Below are 14502 nucleotides of genomic sequence, written 5' to 3' on the forward strand. Positions count from 1 at the left end.
CTGTAATGCTGCAACTGGCCACGGAACCTGAAAGCCAAGGGCTTGGCAGGGGGCGGCCCCAAATCCGCGCTGTCCGGCGCACCGCGGAGCCAAACTTCCAGGGTCTTTAGCTCTGTTGTTGAGAGGACCATGAGCTGCCAAGCCGCCACTTGTATGCGGGCAAGGATTAAAGGTCTCACATGGTCTTTCGACCCCTGCACCCATTGAATTGCCTTCGGAGTCTATCTGAGCGCTGGCTCCCAATATGCTTGTTCATCTTACCTTCACTGTTTACCAATTTGGTTCCCTGCTTTGCAGATTGTCCTCAAACTGCAGGGTTCTCTCTCGCTCCCATTTTTCCGCGGTCGAAGGTCTGACTCGCCCTCATCATGCACATTCCAACGACGATCTGGATGCTCGCTGCCTGTCTGGGGACCGTGATCAACGCTTCTGATGTACTCGAAGTGAATCTGATTTTTCCGCGCAATGAAACATATGCGCCCAACGACACGTTCCCTGTCGTCTTTGCGCTCAAGAATTCCGAGCGCGCGAGACACCTAAACCCCTCAATCAGTTACAGTCTAAGGGACGAGGATGGGGACAAAGTCTACAACCTGTGGCATGAACTCCAATGGGTAAACTGGACAGACCAGGAAACCTATTTTGCCCACAAATATACCGACGCCTTTAGTACCGAGGGTCGTTGGAGCGTACTCTGGACCCTAGGCTGGGATAGCTGCAACGTGGAATCACCCGAATATGGCAACGAGGTGATCAGCAACACCACTACCAGGAGAACCATGTTCACCACCAGCAACTCTGCCTCAAAGCTGGACCCCCTTGCTGCTACGGCCAACAAGACATGTACCGGGCAACCAGGTGTGGCGATCAATGTGACCGACAAAACCAAGTCCATCAGCAGCAGACTTTGGGAGGGCGGTAAATACACCAACCATACATGCGCCGTGGTGGCAGCCTCCCCGACTCCTTCAACGAATCCTTGTCGGACCCAAATTGACAAGACCACTCTCGCAAGCATGGAGGCCTCTAAATTGGCCCGTTACTGCGATCTCCACTTCAACAAGCCAGCCGAGTGCCCGGATAAGAAGAGTGCTGCACAATCATTGGCGGTGGCGGGTCTCTCCTGCTTGCTAGGCCTTACTGGGGCGTTAGGTTTCTTTCTTGTGTGACCAGGCAATTCCTATTAAATGATTGACTTCCTACTCCTGCTGCAGAGTCTTGATTAAGGTGATGTTTAGTCTTCTATAATTGGAAAGGATGCCAGCTGTGTATAAAGCCTTAGAATATCCCCATAAAAGGCCTAGTTTATCATATCTGACATATGGCGTATTGCCCTGTTATAAATGCAAAGTCTTGCCTGCACCATCGTCACGAGAAAGTGTGCCCGCAAAGAAGGCGCGAGGCGCCGCCATAGAAGCATTTTGAAGCATTTGCTTAAGTATCATTGAAAATAATTGAGAATATCGATTCCACATTGTGGTGAGAATCACCTTCTGTAGACCCCATAATGTCGATGGGGAAGAGGGTGTCCGTATGTTTGCTAAAAATCCGACAATGGCTGTTCCCAACTATTGTATTAGCTTTGTTTTATTAGGCTTTCCAGGGAGCTTCTCCTTGAGCATTCTGTATGAAGGGAGTTGTGAAGAAAGGAAATGTGTGGCTTGTTATCATATTATACACGTTGGATACCGGCTGAACATTCAAAGCCGAACTATCAAGTAAACGGTGGCCTATTGAATAATAAATAATAAACCCCCAAAGGCAACATAAATAACTGAAATAATTGCAGCAACAAGAGAAAAAAGCCGGACATCATGGTATAATCTAACATCATAAAAAGGCACACGGAACTTTCCTGTCAATCCTGAGATACGCCATGGCTTTGAGCCAACAGTTCTAGCAGCGCTATCAAGCATTGGTACGTCCGAGAGGTTCGTAATATCGAGGAGGCTGGTGATATCCATAAGAAAGGGATTGTCCAGGAGCCAACTCCTCCTGTGGCCCGAGAAGCCGTTGCTCAGCCAGAGGATACTCCGTTCTCGTATCAAAAGCAGGGGGCTCGTACATTTCCTTAGTCTTGCGAAAATACCAAAAGTTGGAGATAACCATGATGATCAACATCAGTCCAATATCCAAGACATAGGCAGGCCATTCTCGCTTCGAAAGGTAGGCATTAGTACCGGTCACGTATTCCACCAGCCGATAAACATTCCGGACTGTAATGAGCAAACTGCAGAGGTAGATGTTCCAGAGCCTGATATGCACATTCACGCTCGGGTGAACGACTTTTCCTTCCCCGCGGGAATTCAGTCGGATGTGGAAAAGGACGGCAATCGTAGCAAAGATAGCAAAGAAGAACACCTGTAGCCCAAGACCAGCGAGAATAATGGCTTTGGCCAAGTTCAACTTGGATTGAGATTCAGCGCGCAGTAAGATCACGACACCGACGGCTTGAACGAAAAAGCAAAAGATGTCGCCAATGACGAAGATTGGGGTGAGCCAGTTTATGCGGATGAGGCATAACTCTGGGTGTCTTGATACACGGATCAGACGACCAAGGAACATGTAGACTGAAGCGGCGAAGAGGATGGGGGCGAGAAGGATTAGGATGGTTTGAAGCTCGTATGGTGACTTCTTGTCCAGGTGCTTGCTTGAATCAGCTCTCGCGAGCAAGCCAACAGCTTCGACTATAAGACGAGTAGTGGAATTAGTTTGAAAGGCGTTTCATTATTATGATTGAGAATAATGGGGTCCATACAAGCTGCCGCGACAAGAACCACAATTCCAAACCATTGTCGCGTCCTTATTATCCTCCATATTTGAACCAAACCGGAGACACAGAAAAGGATCGCAAACACGAAGGCAGCAGCAGTGGAGGGCGTATAATATTTGTAGTAGGGATTCGAAGAGTCGTCTGTTGTAGACATTGTGAGGGTACGAACATCCACAATGATTAGGGTTTGTATTATGAGACTAGAGTGTTCTGGATAGAAATTGTTATTTCATCGTCCCCTGGTTAGCACTGGGGTTTAAATGGTCACCAGCTTGTCGGACTTAGTGAGGGAAAAGTAACGGACTTTTAGGCTACACAACATCCACTCGGCTATGCCAGCACAGCTTTATCTGAGGCTGACTGTGAGATTGGCTAGCAAGATAGAATTGCCCGTTGCTAATATAGGTGGGTCTTCCAATATAGGCAATGGTTACGTTGGAGTGGAGATACTCATACAAAGCAAATTTAAAAAAGAAACATGCATAAGGCTGTTGACTACTAATTAATACTTAGTTAGTCAATGTTTCCAGGTTGAAGTGATTTACATTAGCAACTCAGCCTCTTCTTACATTACTAGACTCTTTGTGGTAATGGGTGCGAAGTAACTTGATTGGCCAATTTCAGTATTTTGAGGCGCGGTGAATTACCCTATTAGGTATAGTGCTGTTCAAATATCATGCCCGATCTGTGATATGGTTGATCTGATAGCCTACGTAAACCCAGCCTCCAACCTAAGTATGCAAGTCAAAGCATGAGGGTTTTGCGCTCCGAATTCTGTATTCAATGCTTCCACACTAGTGCTAGGTGAAAAGACCATGATCTCCCCTTAAGAGGCCACGCACAATCGCCGTCTTTTCGCCGTCACCCCGATTTAATTCGTACAGGTGTAAGTGGGTGCTCCGCAGCACTCAGCTGTCGAGCCAAGAGTCCCGGAGAAGTTATGTTGGAAACAGAGCAATCATCTTCATGTAGGTTAACATCGTTTGCCATTATGCCGAAACTTTCTAGTGCTGCCACAAACTTGGAACACTGCTCTTTATTGAAAAGAGGGGAAGGCTGCAGCCGTTAATTAGAATACACATGTCTCAAGTCTGCTCCTCTCTATTCAAACTACCAAATTCCCAAGTCTGGTGTTCTTTCCAAAAGCAAATATCGCGAGACTCGGTTTGTCCAAGATAGCGGAAAGCTGCATGTCATTGAAATTGAGTTTGTGTGATGCCTTCAAAATATGGGATTTCTTGAATTCGAAATAAAATTAACCTTGATCAGAGGATATAGTGTGTCGTCAATGATCTCGTACGTTATATTGGGCCGCTTTCTTGTTAGATCTAAGGTGATGTCTTTGTAGAAAGAAATAGCTCGATGTAAATTAAATTTGTCCTGGGTAATAAGAATGTGCAAAAAACTGCAGTTTATCATCTTTCTAGAATTCATTTAGGTTTGAACATGACTTATAAGTGTACAGTAGAGTTCGAAAACAGATTAGTTATCCCCCGCACACACGCGATATATTTCTCGGCCCGTACCCGAAACGACGCTAATCCGAATGGGGTAACATCAAAATGAACCCTGTCCAGTAGTATGTATTGTCGTATTTAACGTACTAAGCTATAATATCCCCTGAATCGTGGTAATATACCGTATCTTCCCATGGGAGGTTTTGTCTAGAGCATCTTACATGCAAACGAGTCAAACAAATTTGGGGGCCAAAGAGAAAGCGCCGCACTAGAATAAGCAGGTGGTGATAGCCAAGGGAAACCGCTCAGAGTTCCCATTCGACCTCTCCGAGTACCTGCTCAACTTATCCAGCATATATCATATGGGATACTTCTGCTCAAAAATGTTGCTTATACCCATACCTGACCGTGCCCGAGTGTATGTCCCAGTACTAGCAAAAACACAAAAAGAAAACTAACAAGCTTGGAAATTCGCAGGGCTCTTACCATCCTAACCGCTTTATCGTTTCTCCCTCAACTGCATCGCATCTGGGCACAAAAGACCAGCAAAGGGGTTTCAACGGACTACATCTTTTGGAACCTCCTCTGCGCAACAGAGCAATTCAAATCCTTTGTTTATGTTATTATAGTCAAGGACCCTCAAAACATCACCCCACTCGTCTATGATCCCCCAACGTTCGGAGATAGACTGAATATGTACCAGACTGCTGTGGTCTGGTTATCATTTTTTACACTGTTAGCAATACCTAGCCCCTTGCTACAGTCACAATCAAGCAAGTCCTAACTAATATACTACCCAGTTTCTGTGCCTGCTTACGACACACACCCTCTAAGCCGTTCTATGTCATCGCATACGCACTCTACATTCTTATATCAATCATCCCTCCAATCTTGGAGATTCTCTATGGTTTCCCTTCGCCAGATCGGACTTATGGAGATCCTCTAGCTTCGGGAATATACTTTCTCTCTATGTCTCTGCTACACCCGTTCGTGACAGTGTTGGTGGTATATGCTGTTTTCTCGCAGCTACGGGAAATCAAAATTGCAAGGAGCTCAGAACTATCGAGTCCGCCCAGCAATGCTCTAAGTATCTGCGGATTAGCGGTGCAAGCTGTTGTGTTTACTGCCTTGTCTTTTACATGGATCTGGCGCGTTCCGATCAAAAATACTAGAATAGGATGGGGCAGGTGGTCATGGCCGGTAATCGCTCTCGACAGTGTTATGTATTGGTATAGCTTAGTTGGGTTTCCCGCTTTTGATAATGGGGTATTTGCGATGGGGCAGGGTGTTTTGCTTGTAGCGGCTTGGCGGAGGGGAAAAGGCAGAGTCACTGCGGTAGATAGGGAGCAGGAGCCTCTACTAAGGGGATCTAAGGATCGAACAACTAATTTCAACCCATCCTATAATGCATAGCGCGTTTGGAGATGGTTAGCCGAGTTCTCAAAATGTGGGGGAGATATAAGGCTGTAAGTTCCCGAAATCGTTTGCTATTATTTAACAACTAGTCTGTTTGCCCAAGGTGTATGTACAAAGCACTGAGCGTTCTTCATCCTAGCAGTTTTGCGATAGTGGTGCTAAAAAGGTTTAACTTGATGAATCGAGGGGCAGTGAAGGTAGGATCATATAGGGGCTTTTGTAAGGTATCATACGTTAAGTAGTTGTTCTGGAATAGGAAAATTGTATTCTTAAAAATTGATTCTTTACGCCTTATTTTAAAACTGATTACTAGACTACTGTAGTTTCGGGTATGGACCGAGAAATAAGCGTGAGTGTCCGCCGGGGGGGGATTAAATTGTTTTCGAATTCTACTGACAACGCCCAACCAAAAGATAGTGATGTGGGTTGGGATGAGTGCGTTGATCAAAACACTTGTCATTGGCACCACCTTCTCTTTTTATGAGGCTACCTGTCTACACACATGTACCTAAGTACTATATATTCTTCGTTTGTTGGCTGGTGCAGTAGAGGAGATAGACGTAAAATGATGAAGCAAAAGTGTACCCCGGTTTCACTCTCAAACAGGATGAGCGGATTTGAAGTTTTCAGCATCGTATTGGCTGCTCTCCAGTTGGTTGTCACAGCGGTTAATAAACACTTGTATCAAGAGAGCTGGACATTGTTTGAAAAAGGACCTTCGGCAAGGAAGACTTCGTACCCGTACCGTCAATGTTCGACGATTTCAAAAGCCCGCAGGCCGCGTAGGGTATTCAGAATTCCGAGGCGGAGTGCAGAGATGTCGAAATCGCTGCTTTTTTCACATATCAAAACCCATGCCTCTATCAGTCGTGGTTAAATTGTCAAACAGCATTATTCATTCTTGTACATGTCGGTTTAACACCACGTTCCAAGTGCACCTCACAGGGTAAATTTTATTAAAGATCCAGAAAATCAATTTAGGCTCCCTGTTCAGAAACTCAAACCTTTCCCAGGGACTCCCATCCTTTCCACGTACTTCTGTCCCACCATCCATGATAGCAAGTATGGTCGGTTCCAACGACAAAGACATCCAGCCGACTCTGGCTCCCAGCGGACGGAGGGCCGCTAAGTAAAACACCATTTAGCGGCTCCCATCCAACCCATTTGTCAGCAGCAGCATCCCACCACTTATGGAGACAAACATTTCTTGCTCCACGGCCAAATAGATCGAGACTATTTGGACTCCCACTCACGGCATGAATAGGACTAGTAAAGGCACCATCTAGGTCCTTCCAGTCGGTCCATCTGTTGATTCTGCCATCCCACCACTTGTGATGGCAAGCATGGCTAGTGCTGCAGCCAAAGAGATCGATTCGATCTGGTCCCCAAGTCACAGCATGGATAGGACTGATAAAGTCTCCTCCTAGGTCCTCCCAGTCACTCCATCCGTCAAGTCCACCATCCTGCGACTTGTGATAGCAAGCATTGCTGGTGCCGAGGCCGAAGAGATCGATTCGATTTGGTCCCCAGCTGACGGCATGAATAGGACTGTTAAAGACCCCACCCAGGTCCTCCCAGTCACTCCATCTATCAAGTCTGCCATCCCACGACTTGTGAAGGCAAGCATTACTACTGCTGCGGCCAAAGAGATCGATTCGATCTGGACCCCAGCTCACAGCATGGATAGTACTAGTCAAGTACCCCCCTAGGTTCTTCCAGTCACTCCATCTGCCAAGTCCGCTATCCCATGAATTGTGAAGGCAAGCATTGTCAGCACCAATGCCAAAGAGATCAACTCGACCGTAGCCCCAGCTCACTGCTGTCACACGACTGAGAAATTTACCACCGAGAGGTTCCCAACTTTTCCATTCATGTCCATCCCATACTTTATGCCAGCAAGCATCATCAGTTCCTACCCAAAAAATCTCAAGATGGTTGTGGCTCCAGGAGATTGAGACTGGTGAATTTTCCATGATGCTTTCTCAAGACTGACAAAAAACAAATGTCAGTAGACCGAATATGAGACGGAAAACCCCCACGAGGAGGACCTACCAAAACGACAGCCAGATATACGTAGAATGTAATGCCTAGCTAAGGTTATCTGATAAGAATGCCCAACCCCCCAAAGTATAAGATTGCACCAAGGGATGCTTGTATGGTATATTATCTTCAAGTCTGTCATAATGACAAGGCAACCCCATGATGACAGTACTCCGGCTACAGTACCTAGGTTGTATTAGACATAATGATGACATCTAGTAGAACCGACAAATTAGTCGATAAAGTACATAGGTATGATCTCATGGTGAAGGCGTAAGATAATATTCAGCTGTGATGATTTGATTGGTCCAATTGTGCTATGACTTAGTTTGAATAACTTTCCAGTTGCGGAAGTCTTCCAGGTATATCGCCAAAAAGTTAGAATATGACCATACCCTTGCTGGTAAGTACCTATGTACCGGCTTCATGTAGTTACATAGATACATATAGAGGCAGTAGGCTCAGTGTCTGGCCGATAATTGTTATATATATATATTCTATGCATTCTAGCTTCAACCTATACAATATTGCATGAACAGCTCTACAATAATGTAAACAAATTGATTTGACATCTATTTACATCCACAGATATTCGCACAGATGATCCACAGATAATCCACCAATCACATCAAATCTATTCGAATTCATTGGTCGGCTATTGAAATATCGCCCAATGGGGCAAAAGCGTCCGCCGAGGTTCCCCACACTCTCCAACTTGATGTCGGCGCCTTTTCCGGACATCTTCTCCTCTTAACTTGTATTCAACTTTCGAATATCTCTCTTCTATTCTGCCTACATATACCATCCCTAATCTCTCTTCTCGACTCTACCGCGATTGAAGAATGGCAAAGGTATTCGATGCGACAGAAGGTATCCGGTCTCCGCACAGGTCCCTGTGACCCCCACGCGGGATGTTTCACTGACTGAACAATTAGTCGCAAAACACAACACTCGGGAGAGCTGTTGGGTAGTGCTATATGGCAAGGTCTACGATGTAAGATAATCAGATGCAATCATATTCCTAATGCGCTGTCTACCCTCCAGAATTCGACATCTGACCCTTTATCTAGGTTACCGACTTCCTGGGCAGTCACCCTGGCGGTGCAAAGATTATTCTCAAACTTGCAGGTCAAGATGCCACCGAGGAATATGATCCAATTCACCCACCGGGTATCCTCGAAGAGGAACTCAAGCCCGAGGCATGTCTAGGAACAATCGACGCAAGCACATTACCAAAGGAGGAGACATCCTCCGAGCCACAAGAAGTGCTCGAGGGACCACCGCCCATGGAGAACCTTCTCAATCTAGATGAACTAGAGGAAGTGGCTGCTAAGCAAGTAAGCAAGAAGGCTTGGGCATACTACTACTCCGCATCGGACGACAAAGTCAGCAAATCCTTCAACAACAAAGTATACCAGTCCGTCCTTCTACGCCCGAGAGTCTTCGTAGACTGCACAAAGTGCGACTTGGACACAACAGTTCTCGGCTATAACCTCAAAACACCCATCTACGTCTCCCCCGCAGCAATGGCCCGTCTAGGCCATCCATCCGGCGAAGCCGGCATCGCAGAAGCATGCCGCAGTTTCGGCGCGATGCAAATAATCTCCAACAACGCATCCATGACACCCGAACAAATCGTGGCCAACGCCTCACCGGACCAGATTTTCGGCTGGCAACTATACGTCCAGATCGACCGCAAAAAGAGCGAAACAATGCTCGCCCGCATCAACAAGCTCAAAGCGATCAAATTTATCGTTCTAACCCTGGACGCCCCAGTTCCAGGCAAACGCGAGGACGACGAGCGAGCGGGTATGACAGGACGCACAGCCGCGGTGACCAGCGGCGTGAAAGCCGCCGAGCGCTCCTCGGACGACACGCCCAACCCGACAGAAGGGTCTGGCGGTGTTGGCCAGCAATTGTTCGCAGGCACCGATCCATCCCTGTCGTGGACACAGACTCTCGCCTGGCTCGCTACCCAGACGGATCTGCCTATTGTTTTGAAGGGTCTGCAGACTCACGAGGATGCGTACCTTGCCTCGCTGCATGCACCCCAGGTCAAGGGCATCATTCTCTCGAACCACGGTGGACGGGCGATGGATACTGCGCCTCCGGCTGTGCATACTCTTTTGGAGATTCGGAAGTATTGTCCCGAGGTCTTTGATAAGATTGAGGTGTATGTCGATGGCGGTATTCGTCGCGGTACTGATGCCGTCAAGGCTCTTTGTCTCGGTGCGAAGGCTGTCGGTCTTGGGCGCGCCGCTCTTTGGGGTCTTGCGGCTGGTGGAGTCGATGGTGTTCGTCGGACTTTGCAGAGTAAGTTGGTTCCGTGTGAATATCTGAAGGTTTCTTGCTAACGATTTTGTAGTTCTGAATGATGAGATGAAGACATGTATGCGTTTGCTTGGTGTGGAGCGAGTTGAACAATTAGGTCTCCAACATGTAAGTCTTTTCATTCCGTCTGGGTATCAACACCAACTAACTTGTTACTTCTAGATCAACACTCGCATGACTGAGCAACAGATCTATGATGGTCCAGCTGCCCTCGAGCCTTTGCGTCGTGAATTCCGCGCTCGACTTTAGGTTGAAGTAATTAGTGCTATATATCCTCCAATGTAAATTGTTGCTCTACCCAACTATTGGTCATTCGACATTCAATTCCGACGGAACTTCATTTCCGTGCTAACTGCCAATGCTCGACATTATGTTTTCACGAATGCCGAACAGATTCATTTCTATTGCCACCACTCAATCTGGCCCGGTCCCACATAACCATTCTCCACCAAAAATATGCCCCAATCAACGATCTATGCAAAAATAGAAGAACACATCAAAAAATTAGTTTCGCTGGGAATCGAACCCAGAACCTTTCCGGAACACTCGCTATTGAAGCAATTGTTAACGGAAAATCATAACCGCTAGACCACGAAACTGTTCATGGAAGAAGTTTTACTTTGTGGCTACATGAGCAGTTATTACATTTGTTTTGCCCATACGTATCCCAAGGGCTTCCTACTGTCTGTTCCTATATCACACATATGCTACGTAGTTAGTGAATACCCGGATATACAAGAATTAAGAATTGGATCATATGGTACCGGGGTATCACAGATATTCACTCATCGCTCGGCGGGGCTGACAGACATAAGCAGCCCCTCCATATCCGCCATATATCCGTCACACTATATAATTCTAGCTCAGGATCACATCAATCCCATCTATCTAACTCCTACACACCAGCACATAACCCCAAAATGACCCTATCAGAATGGTTCCCCCACACAACCATACCGTTCATAGCAAACGCACCGATGTTCGGCTTCGCCGACGTCAACCTAGCAACAGCAGTAACAAAAGCACACGGATTCGGTACGTCTTTCCAAAACCATGCATGCATCACGCAAACCTAACAGTCGCAGGCTTTATCGGCGGAGGCTTTGATTTCCGTACCGAGTCCACGCAGCTCGCAAACTTAAAAACCCAACTAGCAGAAGCGCGCTCGATCCTCGATCTAGCTGAGAACGAGACCCTCCCGCTCGGAGTGGGCTTTATTACTTTCCAGTCGGAGGGGTTTGTCGAGAATGTTATTCCCATTCTGTGGGAGAACCGCGTTGCGGCGGTTTGGCTGTCGTTTCCGAAGGATGATGAGGATCACGAAGTGCTGATACGGGCTATTCGGCGATATCGGGATTGGGATGTCAAGCTCTTTGTTCAGGTCGGGACTGTGAGGGCTGCGGAGACGGCTGTTGGGCAGGGGGTTGATGGTTTGGTTGTTCAGGGGACGGATGCTGGTGGGCATCAGTGGGCTAGGGGTGCTGGGTTGATCTCGTTGGTGCCTGAGGTGAGGGATTTGGTGAATGCTAGGAATGCGACGACTGTTGTTCTTGCTGCTGGGGGCATTGTTGATGGGAGGGGGTGTGTTGCTGCTCTGGGTCTGGGTTGGTTTCTTGCTTTCTTGCTTGGTTTTGATGATGGCTGTTAACGGCGAGTAGGTGCTGATGGGATTGTGATGGGTACGAGGGTAAGTTGTTCTTTTCTCTAGACTGAGGCTATGTCTGTGCTGATTGAGTCTAGTTCCTTGTGACGTCCGAATGCCCTGCGCCGTCTGCTATGAAACAGACTATCGTGGCGAGTAGCGATGGCGGAGTCTCGACTATCAAGTCTGTTCGACACGATGTCTTCCAGTCTACTGATGTCTTCCCCAGGCAGTATGATGGGAGAGCTGTTATTGGGGTTAGTTACGAGGATTCTCAAGAGGGTATCAGTGATGAGGAAGTCATCCGACGATATAATGAGGCTAGGAAGGCTGGCGAGGACGATAGGCGGACTGTATGGGCGTGAGTATTCAATTCTCTGGTATTCACATCTCTATACTGATCATATTATCTATAGTGGTGCGAGTGTTGGAAGTATCAAGGAGGTGGTCTCTGTTGGTGATGTTATCCAGACTACCCAGCAGGAGGTGAGGATGATATTGGAGCGAATGAAGGGAGAGCTTTGAATCTGTGTATGTGGAATTATGCTATATCGAGTCCATTAGAGACTGTCGGATGTTCTCCAATAGTTCATTAAATAGTGTGCTAGTGAACCACTACATATAGTACCTAGATAGTGATGCCGAAACTATATCCCCGACCTTGGAAATATATATATACTCGAACCAAACACACATGTACATATGCAAGGTTAACTAGACTGCACAAACCGAAATACAAATAATTAAGAACACCCAATGAAGATTCAAATTCCTTCAACAAATTCATAAATTGGAAATAGGCGATCGTCAAAAAGCGCATACCGCATCGAGTTCCCCTTCCCCTCTTTAACTCTTTAAGCTCTCCGACCTCAATTCTTCACACTCGAACATCCTCTCTCTCAAATCATATTCACAATTCACAGCATAATTTGGTCCTCAGCTTTAAGGCTGGGACCTTGGAGCTCCCTTCTGGGCTACCGAGTAATTTCGCAATCCGTTATTTGCCAAGGCACGCATACAACCCTCGAATCCTTGACGAACCTCAAACTGCTATCTACGCTCACTGCCCTCAAATATCCTTCGAATTCCGACCAACCCGCCTCAATGAATCACAATACACCTTCACCGAGTCCCATACCTAAAGCTTCCCCGGGCTCAAGACCCTCCCCCGCGCCGACCGCAGGCACAAAGCGCAAGAGAAACGCGACAAAATATTATGCCGTAAAAAAAGGCCACAAACCAGGGATCTACGCTGGATGGAATGAATGCCTAAGTCAAATAACGGGGTTCAAGGGAGCAATCTGTGAGTGCACCCTGGCTTCGTCCGCCGGCGCGTCAACCCAGCTCCAAAACTGACATCAGAGCAATCCAGTCCAATCCTTCCCCTCACAAGAAGCCGCCGACGCATTCCTTAAGGGCGTGAAGCTCCCCTCGACCGATTCAGAAGGTTCCGAAAACACACGATTTTACGGAATCCAGCGAGGACGGGTTACAGGAGTATACACAGACTGGGAAAAAGCACAAGAGCAGATTCGCGGATTTCCACGACCCCGCTACCGCAAATTCTCGACACGCGCAGAAGCAGAGGAATTCGTCCGCGAAGGACGCACAGAGCCAGTGGGATTCGGCACCGAGCCATCTGGGATAACGACCGAAAGGCCGAAAAACGCAGACGGCGTTGAGATCGCAGCGGGCGACGGACCCTTGCCCCAAGGAGCAGAGGATGGATTCGACCCCAATATCCTGTTGGACCCGGCTACAGGTAAGGTAGTCTACAAGACGACGCAGCAGAAGGAAGCGACCAAGCCACAAACAACGGGCATCCCAGGGATGCTGCGCATATACACGGATGGAAGCTCATTACGCAATGGCACACCGTTAGCATCGGCCGGCGTGGGGGTATACTTTGGACCCGGGGATTCAAGGTTCGTACATTTGCTTGATACCCATGTGCCATTTCTAACTCCCATCACTTATCCTAGCAGAAATGTCTCGGAGCCACTTAAAGGTAGTCGGCAGACGAACCAGCGGGCTGAATTGACGGCTATTCTGCGGGCGATTGATATTGCACCTCGGCATAGAGATGTGACTATCATTACAGATAGTAGATATGCGATTGACTGTGTGACGGTTTGGTTTGTTAATTGGCGGCGCAACAATTGGATGACTCGTGATAAGAAACCCGTTGAGAACAAGGATCTGGTGGAGTCAATTTTGGTGAAAATCGAGGAGCGCAATGATCTTCGAGTGAAGACTGTTTTTGAATGGGTCAAGGGTCATAATAAGGATCATGGGAATGAAGAGGCTGATAAATTGGCCGTCAATGGTGCCCAACGGGGGGTTTCTGCTAAAGCCGAGGCTTTGGAGGTTACCCAAGAGGTGCCTGATGAGTTTTTTGAGGAGGACTTTTAAGTATTTTATGAATAAATGAAAAGAGAATCCTAAACATTCAATATTGTTTCATGTCTATAGTTCGTGTAGTTCATGTAGTTCGTGTTGTTCATGTAGTTCGTGTTGTTCATGTAGTTCGTGTTGTTCATGTAGTTCGTGTTGTTCATGTAGTTCGTGTTGTTCATGTAGTTCGTGTTGTTCATGTAGTTCGTGTAGTTCGTGTAGTCTTATGGTAATCCGTTCACGTAAGTGGAGATGCGCTAACATCAAGAATGACCGATGTTTCCCGCAATCCGAAGATCTCTGACTGATCTTTATTTTTCTTTTCCTACTACTCACTATTCACTGTCACTGTCACTGTCATTGCTACCATTCCATCTATTCTGTCCCTCATACTCCAAGCATATGTTTGCATTGTCTGCTTTGTCTCAACTACTCTACCACATGATCTC

At 47.1% G+C, this 14502-nt stretch overlaps 6 protein-coding genes across 6 annotated transcripts; 4 read left to right on the forward strand and 2 right to left on the reverse strand.

Moving 5' to 3' along the window:
• Positions 1 to 368: 368 nt before the first annotated feature.
• On the forward strand, positions 369 to 1169 carry N7529_009859 (uncharacterized protein; the record flags this gene model as incomplete). Its single annotated transcript, XM_057245386.1, has 1 exon — positions 369 to 1169. The coding sequence occupies one exon, from the start codon at positions 369 to 371 to the stop codon at positions 1167 to 1169; it is 801 nt and encodes a 266-aa protein (XP_057093649.1).
• Positions 1170 to 1908: 739 nt separating this feature from the next.
• Positions 1909 to 2927, reverse strand: N7529_009860 (RTA1 domain-containing protein; the record flags this gene model as incomplete). The annotated part of the gene is made up of 2 exons (XM_057245387.1): positions 1909 to 2687; positions 2759 to 2927. 2 exons carry the CDS (start codon positions 2925 to 2927, stop codon positions 1909 to 1911), a joined length of 948 nt encoding a protein of 315 aa, XP_057093650.1.
• Positions 2928 to 6644: 3717 nt separating this feature from the next.
• On the reverse strand, positions 6645 to 7619 carry N7529_009861 (PLL family lectin; the record flags this gene model as incomplete). Its single annotated transcript, XM_057245388.1, has 1 exon — positions 6645 to 7619. The coding sequence occupies one exon, from the start codon at positions 7617 to 7619 to the stop codon at positions 6645 to 6647; it is 975 nt and encodes a 324-aa protein (XP_057093651.1).
• Positions 7620 to 8528: 909 nt separating this feature from the next.
• Positions 8529 to 10266, forward strand: N7529_009862 (FMN-dependent alpha-hydroxy acid dehydrogenase; the record flags this gene model as incomplete). The annotated part of the gene is made up of 5 exons (XM_057245389.1): positions 8529 to 8556; positions 8622 to 8680; positions 8757 to 9999; positions 10052 to 10125; positions 10180 to 10266. 5 exons carry the CDS (start codon positions 8529 to 8531, stop codon positions 10264 to 10266), a joined length of 1491 nt encoding a protein of 496 aa, XP_057093652.1.
• A 671-nt stretch (positions 10267 to 10937) lies between these two features.
• On the forward strand, positions 10938 to 12184 carry N7529_009863 (nitronate monooxygenase; the record flags this gene model as incomplete). The annotated part of the gene is made up of 5 exons (XM_057245390.1): positions 10938 to 11052; positions 11103 to 11621; positions 11676 to 11704; positions 11758 to 12020; positions 12076 to 12184. 5 exons carry the CDS (start codon positions 10938 to 10940, stop codon positions 12182 to 12184), a joined length of 1035 nt encoding a protein of 344 aa, XP_057093653.1.
• A 579-nt stretch (positions 12185 to 12763) lies between these two features.
• N7529_009864 (RNA-DNA hybrid ribonuclease) lies at positions 12764 to 14071 on the forward strand (the record flags this gene model as incomplete). The annotated part of the gene is made up of 3 exons (XM_057245391.1): positions 12764 to 12962; positions 13032 to 13584; positions 13642 to 14071. The coding sequence occupies 3 exons, from the start codon at positions 12764 to 12766 to the stop codon at positions 14069 to 14071; spliced, it is 1182 nt and encodes a 393-aa protein (XP_057093654.1).
• Positions 14072 to 14502: the final 431 nt, after the last annotated feature.

This window comes from Penicillium soppii (assembly GCF_028829465.1).
Source record: "Penicillium soppii strain IBT 18220 chromosome Unknown utg000007l, whole genome shotgun sequence".
Taxonomy (NCBI): Eukaryota; Fungi; Ascomycota; class Eurotiomycetes; order Eurotiales; family Aspergillaceae; genus Penicillium; species Penicillium soppii.